The sequence below is a fragment of the Cryptotermes secundus genome, unplaced genomic scaffold, assembly GCF_002891405.2.
Source record: "Cryptotermes secundus unplaced genomic scaffold, Csec_1.0 scaffold1315, whole genome shotgun sequence".
NCBI classification, from domain to species: domain Eukaryota; kingdom Metazoa; phylum Arthropoda; class Insecta; order Blattodea; family Kalotermitidae; genus Cryptotermes; species Cryptotermes secundus.
Window position 1 is genome coordinate 183,542 of NW_019739240.1, and position 18,391 is coordinate 201,932.

The window sequence follows — 18,391 nt, forward strand, 5'->3', positions numbered from 1 at the left end:
GTCCAACTGGGTTCACTTCATGGCGGCCACTGATTGGCCTATTGTAGCCTGCCCCGGGTGATTATGATGATGGAGAAGTTGTTGGAATGAAGATTGGTCAGGGAAACCGAAGTACTCAGTGAAAACCTGCCGCAGCGCCACTTTGTCCACCATAAATCCCACTTAACCAGACCCGGGATCGAACCCGGGCCGCCGCGGTGTAAAACCAGCGACTAACCGCTTGAGCTGTGGCGCGGCCATGTAGACGTAAAAGGTACGAAACTATAATTTCACTTTATTGCCTTATACTGTTGCGAAACTTGGTGTCTCACACATAAAGCGACGGTGTCTAACAAAACTTGCAGAGCGGAATATCTGCACTTTAGGGGATAACTAACAGAAGTGAACAAAATTGCAACATAATACTTCATAATTTATCGTGCGCTTCTAATAACAGGGTGAGTTAACACGAAATGAATGGGCAGAGGTTCTGGCTGGAGAAGTGGGCGTATATTAAAAGGTTATTGAAGAAATAAGGTGTTCGGTTTTGGACAGGATTCAACTGGCTTCTGATGGGGTATATGAATACAATTTTGATGTTATAAAAGAAGGGTATATTTCGATTAGCTGATCAACTATCAACTTTTTAAGAAAGGCTCTGTATCGTAGAGGCTAAAGCTAGTTGCGCAACAGACGCTGCGTCCACTTCCCCCCCCTCACCCATTTGCTGTAGACGCGTCATGGTATTTCTCAGTAAACATTCTGCAAGAGAAAGAGACCTGAAAAATACACTGAAAAATAAATAGACGACTTTTACTTATGTTGAAATACCGGTTTACAATAGAAAGCCACACGTAACATACCGAAGTGGAAAGCTAAACAAGAAAAACAATAATTTTATAGTCATTTTTAAATACTTGGATGGTATACACTATTTCCCCGATATATGCATGGCGGAACTAAGTAAAAGCAGGGAAAGCTTAAGTCAGATTAGCCAGTACGGTATTTCGAGAGAACTCAGAACCGAGTACCGATCGATAAATTATGATAATTTTAGTCTGGTAAGTGGAGTCAACATTTTGAAGAATATTTACAAGTAAGCACCCATCAGATTACACGGTGTGACAACTCACCAAACATTAATACGAATACTCACCGCTGTGGAAATCTCATCCCTATATTAATACAGTGTCAACCCGCTGTGCTTATTAAAATTTTACAGCGTTTGAAATGTTCGCCAGCCCTTTCAATGAACTATTTCCCATCATTTTTGACACAGTTTAACAATTCGTTGCATTGTTATGTTCAAAAAACATTAAAGTTTTATGCCGAATAGCTGCTGAGAATACTTCACTGTGGGTAAAAGCGTCTGGAGCATGAGGCTGAGCCCTTCCGTGGATTACCGAGTTATAAAAAACTCGAAGTTTCACCTCCGCACTCAGATACAGCAATACTGCTAAGAGACACGGGCTGCACGACACTTACTTTTAGTGTCATGGTAATATTTTTGATGATGTGTCTCAGAATGAATATTCTTCATATAGAAGATGTTTTCTTTGTACGATAATAGAAACGACTAGAATGCGTGTTTACATCTGCAGTAGTTTTATTACGCGCTGTTATTAATATTTTATAGACAAACAGGTGCAGGAGCACCGTTATGACAGACATTCATTGTGGAACCCCCTCCTTCCCTTCTGGTGGAAATCATGGCTGTGCTGAGTTTTCACCACTCAAGTCGATTCATGCACACGCGTAGTGACTTTGGAATAGTCACGTACATTTTGAATATTTTGTATTATTTCACGGGGGTTTCACTTAGATCGTTCAACCAGACATCACTGAAATTCTAATTTACCGCCAAATAATTGCGTACGAATGTAATACACGAACTTCCATATAGCCCTTCTGCACAAAACATATATTCGCGGAGAAGGTATGGCGATGGGCTACGGGTTCCATGGCTGAGGAACCGGGGTTCGATTGCCGCCATAGCGTCCAGACAAGGCCTGGGTCCACCCAGCCTCCTGCAGAATGGGTACCGGAGGCTCTTCCCCAGGGATAATGCCATGGTCCGGAAAGAATGGAGTTATACCTCCACTTCTAACTTTTACGGTGTGGTGTTAGTTGGTTAGTTGTTTAGTTAGAGCATTAGCATGGCCGCGCCATAGCTCAAGCAGTTAGTCGCTGGCTTCCCACTGCGACGGCCCGGATTCGATCCCGGGTCTGGTCATGTGAGATTTGTAGTGGACAAAGTGGTGCTGGGGCAGGTTTTCTCCGAGTACTTCGGCTTCCCCTGCCAATCTTCATTCCACCAATTGCACCTCAATCACCCTCACCTATCATCTGGGGCTGGTAAAATAGGCCAGCAGTGGCCGCTGTGCAAGGGACTTAGTCCCACCCCACTAGCAATAAAAAATAATAGAGCATCAGGGTACCGGACTAGCGTAGTTGGTTGAGGCACTGTGTTACAAACCGGAAGGTCATGGGTTCAATTCCCTATGAGGTCTTTGGATTTTTCAATTGACCTAACCTTCCAGCCACACTATGTCCCTAGGATCGAATCGCTTTATAACAGAAATGAGTACGAAGAGTCTTCCTCGGGGGCGAGGGGGGGTTAGGGGAGACCGGTTCGCAAGGTTGACAACCTCACATCAGACTACGATTCGATTGTCTAAAAGATGTGGGAGCATCGAAGTCGCACAACCCTACGGGCCTTCATCGCCTGCTACAGGGATAGCTTTACCTATTTTTAAAGGTTTTACTTAGGAAAAGATGGTGTTTTGAAACAAATTGACAAAATATACGTTTCATTGAATCGGTTCAAATATTAAAAATGCTCCAGAAAAAACATTCTTTCCACAATAATCAGGGGATTCATTTCTAACGAGGCTGCGTCATGAAACATTCTTTCGCCTTGCCCCAGGCATTTCTCGCCAGTGCAGTAGCCCCCCCCTCCCCCCAACAGACAAGATGCAGAGCCACTTCCATTCGCCTCCCAATCTCACAAATTGTCGCTCTGCAAGGTCCATATTAATGTCATCTATCCACGTTCTTCCTGGCATAAAAAGTGGACTCTTCGTCAGAATCTGACATTTATTCTTTTTCTCCCTAGCCTGTCCAAATGTCTGAAATAAGAAGCAGGCCTCGTTAAATTCAGCGTTGGCGAAATAAAAGCCGACCTGCATAAATACAGAAGTTCTTAATGTAATGTCCTAATTGTTACCTTAATTCTTCTTAGTTCTAAACATTATTTTGTTATACTGTGCTCCAACATTTATAATTTATCAAGTTTGAAGCTATTTGAAGATGATACGACACATTGTTATTTTGGACATTTTTCATGGCCTGAAGTTATTAAAGCCACTACGTTCCACGGCTTAAAACTACCTATGCAAAGAAGGCCAACAGTAGGTTTTCTTTCGTGTAGTGACGTATGGAGCCGTTGCTATGCAGTGACTTTGTAAACATTGGCTGTTGCTAGGTAAACGCACGTAACAATAGAACGACGGGGTTATGCAATTAATTTCTAAGCAACAGTTCGGTAAACACTTTTCCGCGGCAACAGACACCAAAGCAATGATATTAGAACGACGTTTTCTATGTAGTCCGTGCCGAGCTATTACAAGCAAGACAGTTTCAAGGAACAAGGTAGTTAATAGAAGTTGTCAGCAGCTCAGTTGAATGAAGTGACGTGAAGTAGCTGGTTGGTTGAGAGAGTTCAGTTGGAAGTCAGCCTGTGAAAAGAAAACTAGGAGGTTGATATGAAACAGACGCAAGCCTGGGACCCAGTTAATTGTCGGCCGACAAGAGATATGCAAGGGCGGCTGTGACAAGAGGGCCTGAGTGCGGAAAGGAGAAGAATCTCCCTCGGTAGAAGCCGTTGCCAGGATGCGGCTAGTGGAAACTATAGTAGACTGAGGACAGTAGTCTGTATCAATGAACTGTAAAGTGTAATTCCAAGTTGTGTATACAAGTGGTCAATAAAAACAATGTCCGCTCTATACCCCGACTATAGTCACAGAACCCCTAAAACGTGTCAGTATTATGTTCGCCCGAAACGTAATTAGCTCTGTTTTCTAAAACGTAGAGGTCTTAATAAAATCGGAAGATTAACGAAGTTGGAGTACATATAAACTTCTGGGATGTGAGGCTGTGTAGCGACGGAGATGTTCGCCGACGTTTCGGAGGAACGAACTGCTTCCATCTTTAGGTTAGGGGACTTGCTAATCAAGGAGCAAGAAAGTTTAAGCTGATGGTGCTGCTCGTTCTTGCTTAATATATCTTCGGCCCTGAAGATGTATATAGCACGTGCTTCCGAAACGACGGCGAACATCTACTTGATTAAATGACGTCACATCCCAGAATAGAGTATGTACCTTACAAAATATTATTTTTGGGAGTAATGTATGTATCTTGTATGTTCTATCACTAGAACTGGAGACAACTTTTCAATCAATCATTCATTCATCCGTGGCGCTACAGCCCTTTGTTTGGCCTTGGCCGCTTTCTGAGTTCTTAATTTTTTACACAGGCGGTAGGGCTTCTTTGACGGGGGATCAGCCCGTCGCAAGGCCACTACCTACACACAGGGCACCACAAACAGAATAAACGCATAGAGCCGTCCATTTTTCGAGTGGGATTCGAAAACACGACTCCAGTGTTCGAACCGGGGGAATACAAAAGTCAAAATTACCGTCAAAACAAAATTACTTATGTAAAATCTATGTTTGAAAGAGAACGACATAGAAGGAGACTGGCTGATCAGTTTTGTAACCGAAAAGAGATTGCTGAGGCTGTATTTGAAAACAATATGATCACCTTGTTTCTTACTAAAACAAAAACCTAGTTACTAAAGGCGTGATTGGTTAGGGAATATCTCCCATATGTGTTCTTGCCGCACTGTTACTCCTCGGACCTTCGTCGTGATGGTTGGACGAATCCATCCGTGGGTCTGTACTGATACCGATCAGACCTGGATCATGGGTGCCGGGCAGCTGACCCACATTCTGACCCCACGCCTCAGTTCCGGGTTTGAGCACCTTGTGTCCACCCGCTGCCTCCCTGAATTGTTACTGCGGTGTCAAAACAACGACTTTGTCCGGTGGCAGTTGTTTCTGACACCCTCCTGGCAGTTGGTTCTTTTGATTTTGGGATGAAGGTTCAGTTGTTCGGTACAATGATCAAATGAAACACGGAAGTCTGCGAAAATATATTTTTGTCCATTCATTGCAATATGGAACCGAATGTTGGCTATTTTCTGTTGGGGCGCTACATGTGGGCTTTTATTTACGTATTAGACGAAGCCTATAGATGCTACCCTTTCGGTCTGGAAAGAGATGTCACCAATTGATACAGGGGGTTTATAAATGTGTTCCAGAGTGGCTGAATATAAAACGGTTTCTACCCCTCATTATATTCAATTCAGAGTCTTTGGTGTTTATAAATAAGCAGTAAAATTTGAAAAAGGCGATAAATCGTCATGAATATTGTTCTGGTTTATGCTAATTGTATACTGAAGTCACTGGCTTCCTCCGCGTCAGAATTCTAAAATAAAAAATTATTTAGACATATTAGTAAGAATTCCTTAGATGGGAGACTGACACATCGCAACTCTCTTTCTACACGGGGCCAACTCACTCATGGAGCTGAGCCCTTCTGAGGAGCCGCCAATTCTGCAGCTACTAAAGAATTTTCCAGCATTTTATGGAAACCGAAGGTTCATTGCCGTGTTCACAAGAGCCCTCCATTGGGCCCTATCCTGAGCCAGATCAGTCCAGTCTATTCCATCCTATCCATTTTAACATTGTCCACCCACCTACACCTTGGTCTTTCCAGTGTTCTCTTTTCTTCTTGCTTTCCCACCAATATCCTATACGCATTCCTCTTCTCCCCCATTCGTGCTACCTTCTCTGCCCAAAACAGAAAAACAAGGATATAGAACCGAGCTGCAGACTGATTTGATTTGAAATCCGCGATCCTAGTGTTTCAGCAGTCAAAGGCCGTGCGATCTGCACAAAGGGTAGATAACCAATAATGAAACTTGATGGTAGAAATTACTTGAATTTAAGCTAAAAGGGGGATATGAAAGAAAAGAAAGGTCTGCACTACTCTGCCATTCCCCCCAGTACAATGAAGTAAAGTCCTTTATGAGGAAAGCAACGTAGAGACCGAAGTCCTGTTGTACATGGCGGTGTGGGTAGCTGTTTCCCTCTTCCCACCCCATTGCTGAGATAGGGTTGTTCTTTTACCTAAGCTCATAGCCATCCGCAACTGTATTTTATGTATTGGTATTATGGACATTTCTCGAATACTTTCTTCATGAATTCTTGGAACAGACCTTGACAGAACCACAAGACATTTCTTTCAAAGAAGCTTAAGACACGTGAAGTTCGCACATTCAACTTTTCTGTACACCCTTCTACGGTTCTCTTGCATTTTAGGGGAAGGAAATACGGGATCGGTGTTATTGATAACAGATAATTCTTATTAATTTAAAGAGAACAAAGTGATTAACTAGAAAGCATAATTAATAACAGGATCCTTACTCGTTTGTAACCTCATATAACACATCTATCCTCCCACTTTTGTGCAGATATTTAAAAGCAGTTTTGGAATAAGATTTTTAAGATGTTTCGGAATAAGAATATGAGCAGTGAAGCCAAGACGTTTGAAGTGTCAGCCAATATGACCGACACAATATATCTCGAAGTTGTTAGCGAAAATATACAAATTATTTGTGATCTTATTTTTGACCCTTGCTGTAGGTTTACCAAACAAAACCGTGTTCTGAGATGTGACGCCATGTTATGTGACAGAGGATTACTAGCGTTACGAAGTAAACTTCTGGCGCCGTCTCCTTCTATCCTGAAGATGGAAGTAGCAGGTTCCTCCAGAAATTTCGTTAAATAACTACAGGGATACAGAAAATTGTCTACTAATTACATAATGTGACCAATACGAATAAGTGAGCTTACTGTGGCAAAGTTTATTTTAAAAAATTATATTTTTCCATAATGTCGACACCACGAAGTTTATTAATATATGTCATTTATATATTTTGTTAACTTAGAGACGACCGAGGAGCACTGGTTGGCTGCTCAGATGACCCTCCGTCTGAAGACCATTCTTTCTTCTTGGCACTACAGCCCCAGTGGGCCTAGGCCCACCTCCATGAACTTCTCCGTTCATTTCGGTTTTTATACATCTTAGACATACGGTAGGACTCCTTGGGCGGGTGATCAACTCGTCGCAAGGCCTCTACCTGTACACAAACACAGAAAAACGCACACGAACATCCATGTCCTGAGTGGGATTCGAACCCACGATCCCGGCTTCCGAGCGAGCGAAGACAGTGCATGCCTTAGACCGCTAGGCTACCGTGACATTTTAGCTATTACAAATCCCACACGGACAAGTGTCCTATATTGAATTTTCAGATTAAACCTATTACGAAATTATTGTTTCTTCCCACTCCAAGAACATGTAAAAGACGAAATGCGTTAGTGTTACAGACTTAATTTTTACAAGTTTTATGTTCGCTTATAAATATAAAACCAGCCTTTGATTACGGGTATTCTTATAAGGACAGAGGGTGTTGCGGTATCATGTCAGTTTATGTATGCATCATTATAAATATGCCAATATATTCTGTTTAAAATATTGTGTAAAATATTGTTTACATGTCGACACTAAACACGACGGCAGTGGGAATGTTCGAGGTTAATTTGTAACAGACTGAAAGTAATCAGAATTCCGTAAACTGGTGGAACCAGAAATAACTCACGAAATTTCTTAATTATTATTTTATAATTCTTCCTGATTTCTCAATACAGACTGAAAAGTATGAAGTAAATAGTTGAATGTCCACTCCAAAACTTGTTTTATAGCGTAAAATATAAGAATCCTTGCTAGTAGATCCCAGTAAAATGAAACCACAGTGTATAAAGTATCCGATATCGTGAACATTCTAATACGTACAATTATGGAAAACACACTTGATACATAATAGTGCAAATTAAAAAGAAAAATTGTAGTGGCCTTTACTGCAATTCTTCTTGCCATGTAAATTTATTACATTTTGCTGACACGTTTGTGGCAGTATTCACAGTAATAATTAAAGATGGTGGATCAGAAATTAGTGTTGTTTGAACAAACAACGTACAGCCAATAAGAGTATGGGAAAGAATAAGGACATCAAGGCCTACAAGATGTTTAATGAAAATATTGTTCCAATACAACAATTTTTTACTTGAAACCGCTATCAATCGACATGACGACCAAGTTATGGGTTCGACAAATGAGGATTCGGAGTTTCATTCATGGCAAAGGAAATACATTTTTCTCTTCTCTGCAACGTCCAGATCGATTATTAGGCCCACCCAGCCTCCTGTGCAATGGTTACTGGGGTGATTCTCCAGGGATATTGTGGCAGGGGGTCTCTGCTTATGAGCAAAGAGTGATTATAATTTTTGTTTCTAGATGGTGGATACCAGAACACGAAACAATATGAACACATCTTCTGGGCCTCTGACCAGTGAAAGCGTTTGCACAGTGGTTCACAGTAATTACAGAGACAGACTTATGTTAGAAGTAGATTCTCTCAGCGGCATTTGGCAGCATTCTACTCAGATGTCAGTTGTCTCCGTGGTAAGTTCAATATATTATAATGCAGGCATGTCCAACCTCAAACACGTTGTGATCGACTTTTTAGTGTCAAAACTGCCAGTGATCTACCAACCCTCCTATTGTCGTACCTCGCTTTAAGCAAAAATATTGGTAAACATAACATGAGACATGATGTTTGTTGTAAAAGCAACATATATTGAAAGTACAGACTACTTTAACACGTATTTTCCTTTCAAAATCTGAATATAATCATATTATATTACAAGTGAATTTACATGCTTGTCACGTATAATTCCCTTATAGTCCTATGAGATCGACCAAAAATCTTCCCGCCATCGACGCGTTTGACATGCCTGATATAATGCATAACCCAGTGGTTCTCAAACTTTTTACCTCTGAGCCCCCCCTGACAAGAGAAAATACTCTCAGGACCCAGCCTGTTTTTTATCAAAATAGAAGCCATTGTATGTTTGACGTTTTATTCGGTTTATTTTGTTTTTTTCTACATACTATTTAGCAGTTTTTTACTCAAAATTAAAGTATCACAATATTAGGCCTACAATAAAAATTAGTTTTAACACTTGCAATTAACCAAAATATGTATTGAAATGAAACGATATTAAAACTAACAAGTATTAATTTTTTCTGCAAAGAAAATCAAACATTTAAATGTCAAAGTTCAGTGTGATGGATGGGCCTGCTTTTGAGAACAAAGTTTATCAAAACGTGGTGTAATATCAGAAATGGCCACTCTAACTTCTTTAGCAATACTTAGCCTTGAACGATACTTTGACTTTATAGCTGCCAAAGTAGAAAAGTCTGTCTCGCATAAGTAAGTGGTTGCGAAAGGAATCACGATCTTCAATGCTTTTGGGCTCAAAGTTGGGAATTCCTTGCCAATATGTATCCAGAACTCCAACAAAGACAATTCCTTAAATGTACTTTTTAATGAAGTATCACTAGTGAGATCGGTGGGTTGTTCTTGCTCATTTACCTTCAGAGATGGCCCAGGAGCATTTTCGAATGGATTTTTTATCCAATTCAATTCATCGAAATCATTGCAAAAGTATTTCTCGAGATGAACTTTCAACATTATGATATGATCAAGTAGGCAGATTTTTATGTCCACTGGAAGCACTGGATTATCAGTGTCTTGTACCATTGGCACTAGAGTAGGGAACATGTCTAGCATGTCACTTTCCATACTGTTTCTCCAGAGCTCTAATTTTCTCATGAATGCCTTCACTCTGTCATTCCAAGAAAGTACAGTTGCCTCATTCCCTTGAAGTGAAGTGTTGAGGATATTTAGTTTCTCAAATATATCTGCGAGGTAAGCCATTTTCAATAAAAACTCCTTGTTGCTGAAACTATCTGCCAGTGAGTGATTTTCCCCATTTAAAAAACAGAACACCTCATGCCTCAGCTTAAACATTCTCTTTAATACCTTGCCTCTTGAAAGCCATTGAGCATCACTAAAAAACAACAGAGCAGTGTGTTCGGCACCCATTTCCTCACACAGCATTTTAAAAAGTCTAGACTTCAGAGGATTTGTCTTGATAACATTGACGGTTTTTACAACCGTCTGCAGCACTTCATGAAGGGGTGGGCTGAGTTCTTTAGCTACCAGAGCCTCCCGATGTATTATACAGCGAGTCCATACTGCTTCGTGAGCAACAGCTTTAATATTTGTTTGTAATCCAGCACGGACTCCAGATATTGAACGAGCTCCATCTGTACATATGCCAGTGCATATATCCCATGATATCCCATTTTCATTAAGGAAAGCATTAATCAAGTCGAAAAGGCTTTGAGCTGTTGCTGTTTTCAAGATAGGCTCACAGAAAAACAATTCCTCTCGCATATTATACTATCATCAAAAAAACGAACGTACGCAATCAAATGAGCATCTTTATGAATATCAGTCGCTTCGTCCACTTGAATTGCAAAGCACTTGTTATGCAACTTCTCAATTAAATGCTGACGCAAATTGTCAGAAAAGTCTGAAATTCTACAAACTGTGTCATTAGAGAGGTGGATATTTTTCAAGTGTTGAGCAGAAGAGTCACCTAACACTGTTGATACTATGTCAATCGCTGCTGGTAAAATCAGTGTTTCTGCAATTGTGTGTGGTTTCTTGTATTTAGCATTTCTATGAGAAACCTTGTAAGAGCCTAAAAGGGCCTTAGAAGTCACATTTGTTGTTTTAGCAAATTTCTGTTGGGTGGACTTTAAACCACTAAGCTTTCTAACAAAAAAAAAATCTTTTGGTTTATTTGTAAACTTCGGATGTTTGGTTTCAATATGTCTCTTTAATTTATTAGCTTTCGTACTGTCTGCAGCTAAAATACTTAGACAGATTACACATCGCGGACGTTCTTCATCAATGATCACACTTTTCGTAAAGCCTAGTGATAAATAGTTCTCATCGTACCTTCTTGTTTTCGAGTAGCTTCTTTCCCACCACTAGTTGAAGGAGCACTGGTGTCTTCATTTCTGTCACTAATCAGGAAACGCTTCATGATCAATTGTTCATAATCAAGTCAACTTCAAGAGGTAAACAAATCAGCACAACTGCACTGAAACGTTGAAGTTTTTCTATATGTATTTTTATTTTTTGTTACTTTTCTAATTGATTTAGGGCAGTTTTAATTTTTATCTGTAGGAAAGTATGCTGCGCTCCCCTTTCAAGCCCTTCGCCCCCCCCGGGGGTCGCGCCCCACATTCTGAGAACCACTGGCATAACCAACACAGAGAGGATAGTTGTACGAACACAATAGTAAATGAACGAAAGTTTTGAGGAATAATTAAATTCTATGAGAATTAAGGGCATAAAATAAGTACAAAAAGAAACGAATGATTAAAATACAAAAGTAATACGTTAAAACGATATTCACACAGATACATTCATTTCATCCTCTACTGTCTGAGTATATGCGAAGAGATTAAAAAATAAATTTAGACTAAGAAATAGTGAACTTAGCATAAAGAATATAATCATGTAATCTAAATGTAGACATTTCCTTCATTACGCTATGAAAAATAGTATTTTCATATTTAATAAATAATAAGTATAGGGAAGACCATGCAGGAAAATGCAGGGATAGTACCTCAAGCAGGTCACAACCGGTTCCTTCCAAGTCTTTTCCAATTTATTAGTAATCCCATCATCCTATGCTATGTAGTTTCAATATTTAAAGCGTCGTTAAATAACCAAAGAAAAAATAATCCCGGTGGCAAGCTCAAACCGCACAAAGGAACTGCGCATGTTTGCAGCCATGAACACACAATCGCTCAGGCAAGCATATCAACTGCAAAAATTACTACTCATTTTCCCTACATTTACAAAAGGTAAAGGTAAGGATATCCCAGTAACAGATCGTGCAGGCGCATAGGGTTGTGAGATGTCGAGACTCACATTTCTTTAGACTATCGGTCTACAGATGGCGGTAAAGTTGTCAGCCTTATGTGCTGGAAGCCATTTATCCCAAAGAAAGATTCCTGGTACTCATTTCTGTTAGAGGCTGAGTTGATCCCAGGGCTGTAGTGAGGCTGGAAGGTTTAGGTAAATTGAAAAAATCCACATCGTTTGGACTCGAACCTGCTACCTTCCGACTTGTGGCATAGTGGCTCAACCAACTATGCTACTGCATGCCCCATCCCTAAATTTACAAGATAATACAATTTGAAAATTACGAGTATATGTATACTTTTCTTATAAGCAGTTTGCTTCTTCCATGTATAAAAATAGTTTCACAGAATGGAGAGAAATAGCACATTAACAATTAAATGAAAAGCATAAAGATAAGATTTATATTTTTGGCAAGCATTTTATAAAAACAATTTACTCTGCATTGTAACTATAGATGTTACATGAAGTATGCGCGCATGACATGTGCTATATGATTGAACAGCATTCTGATAAAATAAGCAGGAGCAATTTAAAAAAAAATTCTTAACAAATTTCTGCTTAACAATTTCTTCATTTTGTAATCATGTGTACAATTTTAAACCTATCATAAAATTTTACACTTGAAAATTTTGCCTACTTTTGCACTGGGCAGTGTTTCAACAGTTTTACATAAAATTTTCCATTACATTGCGTTTTTTATTTTCTTTATTTTCAAATTATTGTACCTATGTGTCACATGCATTTTAGTACATATGTTGTTTAATATGAAGCTTCTTAAATAATATGAATTGTTTAAATTGTTCTAAATTTCCTAAAAATTTCTGTTTTTATGTTTTATAAATTCTGGTCATATCCACTGTTTTCACTCTACTCTTTGCAAGCTACATGCAATTTCAGTAATGTAAATTATAACTTCTATGTAATTTTTATTTTTCAGAAACAAGAACAAATGGACATTGAACAGCGTTCACACAGTCCAAATAATGATTCTGGCATTTCACCTGGCCATGGGTCATCTGGAAGCAGTGCTGGGCGACCATCTCCTGGACAGAGTGGTTCATTTGGCTCCCCAGAACATTTCAATGCACAAGAAAACCAAACAATAAAATCTGAACCTAACACAGATTTAAATGCTTCGAGTCAGATCCCAAGCAATCAGCAGCCTACAAGCCAAAATACAGCTCAAGTTTGGGAGATGAATCTCTTAGAGAATTCTCACAGTCAATGTATAGTGCCTCCATCATTGAAAGCAGCAAGCAATCTGAACTTCGGAAACAGTGTACTGAAGTCTGCATCACAGACTTCCATGCCTGAATCAGACCATTCTCATCAGCAACAAACCAAAGTTCCTTCGTCTGAAAACCACATAGCTGAAAACCGCACTCTCAATACATCACCGCTACATAGTTTAAGTTCATTGGTTACTCCTGTGGCAAACAGAAATCCTGTTGCAAATCAGAATATAGTTTCTCCAAATCACTGTGCCCAGGGACACATGTGTGATTCACCTGTAAGAATCTCAACACACAACAATATGAAGACGCCTCCTATGCATGTTACAAATGCTACTCCAGGACTCAATCCTGGTTTTTCTGATGATAATAGTCGATCATCATCAACATCATCATCTACCTTGATGCTAGATGGGGGAAATGAGAATTTCAAGATGACGCTCCATGAAGGTGAGCAGAGTCCACTCAGATGTCTAGAGATGACTGTGGAGCAGTCTTCTGTCATGGGTGGCATGAGAGCTGCAGTTACATCAGGGCCTGGAGTTGGTAACAACGGAGTGAGAAATGTATACCAGTGCCCTCTTTGTGATTACACTACACTCTCAAGGTAAGCGAGACGTTTTGAATGTTGGATGTTAGTTCAGTAAGAAAAATTTCTTTCAACTTTCCATTTAATTGCAAAATAAAAATTGACAACATTTGTGATGCTCATGTGTATTGTGTGGTAAGTTGCATAAACATGTGTTCAACACCTTCTAATTTTATTGTTTTTAAGTCCATTAATTTCATGTTCTGTCTTTTAAGGACTGACTTCAATGACCACAATAGAACACACTGCCCTGACCAGAAGTGTAGCAAGTGTGATTTTGTCACCAAAGACATAATAGAGCTTGAAACACACCTTTGTGAAAGTCATATGCTCACTCCAGTACTTGCTGAGCAAATTATTGAAGCTAATGAAGAACAGTCTGGTATTCGAGTGCCACGGGTAAATTCTCAAGGAAAAATGAAGACTTTCCGGTGCAAACAATGTAATTTTGTTGCTGTGACAAAGATGGAGTTTTGGAATCATTCTCGATGTCATATCAAGAGGGAAAAAATGCTAAACTGCCCAAGATGCCCATTTGTCACAGAGTATAAGCACCATTTGGAGTACCACCTACGAAATCATGCTAACTCAAAGCCATTTCAATGTCCTGAGTGCTCCTACAGCTGTGTCAACAAATCAATGCTGAACTCCCACCTCAAGTCTCATTCAAATGTGTGCCAGTACCGATGTGCTACATGTGACTATGCTACAAAATACCTCCATAGCCTCAAAGTTCACTTACGTAAATATGAACACAGCCCTGCTATGGTTCTCAATCCAGATGGTACTCCTAATCCAGATCCAATCATTGATGTCTATGGCACTCGACGTGGTCCAAAGCAACGCCCCAGGAATATAGTAAAATCTATATCTAAGGAGAAAAATAATGTTCCTTTACCTTCTCATGCACCCTTACCATTACCTATATTCCAGCCTTCATACGGAGTTATTTCTCAGCAATCTGGAAACCTTTCTGTACCATATCCATATGGTTGCATTATGCCTAATCCCTTTTCTGCTACCAATAACAGTAACTCTGTCCTATCTGAATTCCCACTAAATGGTGGCGTAAGCACACAAGGCCAAAGCAATAGTATTCCTGATTCAAGGAGAAATTCATCCAATGAAAACTGTGATCATTTCCTTGCAGCCTCATCACAGTACTACCATATGAATAATAACACCAATAATAATAACAATATTGTCAACAATTCAAGTGCTTTAAAGGAAACAGACCCTGATAAATTAATCCAGAAACAGAATTCCAAAGACACAAGCAAATTAGGTACTGGAGAGCATGCACTGTCTTTTAATAATAAGGCAGTAGATGGTGATCCACTAGATCTTAGTAAACCTGATGCAATGGACATCAGTTCAGAAGCTTCTGTAACCTATACCACTCCATCCATATTACATAAATCAGCATCAATGAAAACTTCAAAGCATCGACGCAAAGGCCAAGCATATAAGTTGGATCATATCTCACGGAAACTCCAACAACAGACAAGTCTGTCAGACATCGAACGAGCCAATATAAGTTACTCTCACGTGTCAGAAAGTGAAGAGAACCCTCTGTCTCCTGAGAAAATAGATAATCTTACAAACCCACATCCTACAAAGCAAGAAAATATGCACAACAACCAACAATCACAGTCAGAGATGAGGAAAATGAATGAGGAATTTCCAAGGGCTGAAGGACAGAACAGAAGTGCTCATGAAAAGAATACCTTATTATCTAGCAAACCTGAAATGTACTCTTGTGATCACTGTGACATAATCTTCAGTGATGTTATCTTGTATAGCATGCACAAAGGTTACCATGGGTACCAGGACCCATTCAAGTGTAATATGTGTGGTGTACAAACAGCTAACAAAGTGGAGTTCTTCCTCCATATCGCACGCTCCTCTCATTCTTAAAAGTGTGAATTAGAGAAATTACTATGTCCGTGTAAATTTATATGATGATTTCTGACCCTTTTTTTCTAGTCACTTCCTTGATAGGTTACCAAATGACGTTAGTCCAACAATGACTAAAGATTGACCTAAATGATTTGTGAAAGTATAATTAGTCTAGTTCAGTGAGCTTTACTTTAACTCCTGGAAAATGGAAGTGAGTATTCATTTTAAGATAAAATGTACCCCACCAAATTTTGTTCATATGTAGGAACATTGTTTATTCCAAACTAAATTAGTTATGTGGCATATTTGGGAGAAATGAGCAGTTCAGTTTATAGCAATGATTCAATTAATATTTTGTCATTTCAGTGCAATTTATTTTAATTCTTTGTAGCTCAAAGTACAGTGGCCAAGCTGCTGATTGAGCAAGATTCAATTTATGGCACAGTCAGAATTTTTTTTTCTTACCTGTTGCACCCACCTAACGTGTACCAAGAGCTCTCTCCTCAGGTTCAGTGTGGCCATAGTGTGATACTGACATCTCACCTGTATCTAGTGCAGTTTCAGAACAGTGAAACTGCACCTCCATGGCACAATGCATAATTAGCCGCAAAGCCTTATCTTCATAGAATGTTGCTTAATTAAACACAAGAATAGTTCTTCCTTTACCTTATTTTTTGTTAATTGTTTTATGTTCATACATTATCAAAATAGAGGGGTACTATAAACGATTCATTCATTTTTAAAACGCTATATTTTCCAAAGCAATACACGTACAAATATGATTTATATATAAAAAGAACCGTAAACTCAACAAGTTCTCTTGACACTCTACAAATGTTCTGTGTGTGCCCCTTGGCTCACACGACACACGTCGAGGCGGTAGTCGAGCTCGTTCCACATTTTGTAGCATCATCCTGTCAATGGTCATCACTGCAGCATCGATGCGTTCCCTCAGCTCTACTAGTGTTCTTGTCAGTGGGGGTACCTAACACGATCCTTCATGTACCTCGAAGAAGTCACAAGGCGTTAGATCAGGTGATCTGGGGGGCCAAGTGAACAGAGCTACGTCATCCTCACCAACAAGCCCAATCCAGCGATGCAGAAGTTCATTGTTTAGGTAGCGACGAACATTGCCGATACCACCGCAAAATGCTTTGTTCACATGGCGGTTCTTTTCCGTAATCTCTTTTGAATGCGCGTTGCACTGTTATAACAGCAACATCTCGCATATTCCAACAAACAAAAACTCTTTTCTTGCTTTGTCGCCATTTTTAAAGGCACTGAACTCCTGCTACCAACTGGTGCACATGGTAAACTTGGTGAGTTTATGGTTCTTTTTACATATAAATTGTATTTGTATGTGTCATATTTTGGAAATATTGCTTTTAAAAAACGAATGAATCATTAATAGTAGCCCTGTATAATTTCGAATGAATGTGCCAGTTCTAACTAGATTTTCAGAATTGTATATATTTATATTTTATTGATATTAAAATTGTTTTATTGACCCTTCTTTTATTTGTCTCCTTGAAAGCATGAATACGGTTTAAAATCTCATGAAACCGTGGCAGTATGGTTTTAAAAATTTTTATAAAAAATAATTAAAAGATCTTATAATTTAGGGCATAATATATCGTCAGGAGCAGAATTAGAAACATACTGGAATCAAAAATATATTTCACTAAGAGAAAATGGATATCCTTAATATGCCAGCGAAAATGATAAAACTCCATTTTTATGATTAGATCTTTTGCATATTTTGCTGGGGGTTTAGAGGAATATCTATGTTCATTGTAGCTCATTGCATGCATTTTTCTAAACATTAGAAATATTGGAACCTAAAGAGGAATTTACCCAGAATATTATGCAACTTTGTGAAATACTGTTGATACTATTTTGAAAAGCATGACAATAGTCTATTATTTACATTTTTTTAGTGTTTTGTTTATTTTTCTGAAATGATTTATATTTATATGAAAATAAATGGCTTTCAAAACTGTTTATTTTCACCATAATTTTAAAATTTACAAAAATTGTGTATACATTCACCAACTACTCTATTTTTCTATTGCTGAAACTACAAAATAACTTATGACAAATCCGTCCCCATTGCTCATATTTACAATTTAATAAATGCTTGTTCTGTTTCACAGAAAATGTTGCCCTTGGTTTGAGGTTGTAATGCTTCACATTTCAGACAGTAATAAGATGAAAGACTTGAAGTTGCACATACTTTGCACAAATAGTGTAAATCATTATTAAGAAGGGAAGAAAATGGGCATTGTTCAGAATAAATTTTACCAATAGAGGCCTTTCCAGGTTCTAGGTTCTGCAGTTCCTTACCTGGCTGAAAACATTTATCAGTTCTATTGTTATTTGGTATGTTGGGGACTGTGTATTTTAAATGATTACATTCACAGTCTGACACGTGCTGCTTTCATGAGACAGGCCGAATTGTAGTTTTTACAAGTTTTGATAAAGGTTTTATGAATTCAGAGATGACTAATTACTACTGTTGGAAGTATATACATATACTATTTTCTTGTATTTTCACATACCATCTTACATGCAGCTCCCAACATGATCACATTCTTTCTTGAGTGTTCCCACGCAGGAAAATACACACTGCAATTTCACGGAGTATTTCTATTATAC

At 38.9% G+C, this 18,391-nt stretch overlaps 1 protein-coding gene and 1 long non-coding RNA gene across 3 annotated transcripts in view; one reads left to right on the forward strand and one right to left on the reverse strand.

The window, feature by feature from the left end:
• The window catches only part of LOC111871854 (protein hunchback), a 23,471-nt gene extending 6,820 nt beyond the window's left edge, over positions 1-16,651 (forward strand). The window contains exons 2-4 of one of the 2 annotated variants that reach the window (XM_023865226.2): positions 8,461-8,628; positions 12,954-13,855; positions 14,053-16,651. In XM_023865226.2, the coding sequence (XP_023720994.1) occupies positions 8,461-8,628; positions 12,954-13,855; positions 14,053-15,754 (2,772 nt within the window). In that variant the 3' untranslated portion in view covers positions 15,755-16,651. The remainder of the gene's footprint in view (positions 1-8,460; positions 8,629-12,953; positions 13,856-14,052) is intronic. The other variant, XM_023865227.2, reaches the window with a different exon arrangement.
• LOC111871855 overlaps positions 1-18,391 on the reverse strand; it is a 173,885-nt gene that overhangs the window by 65,252 nt on the left and 90,242 nt on the right. The window lies entirely within an intron of this gene.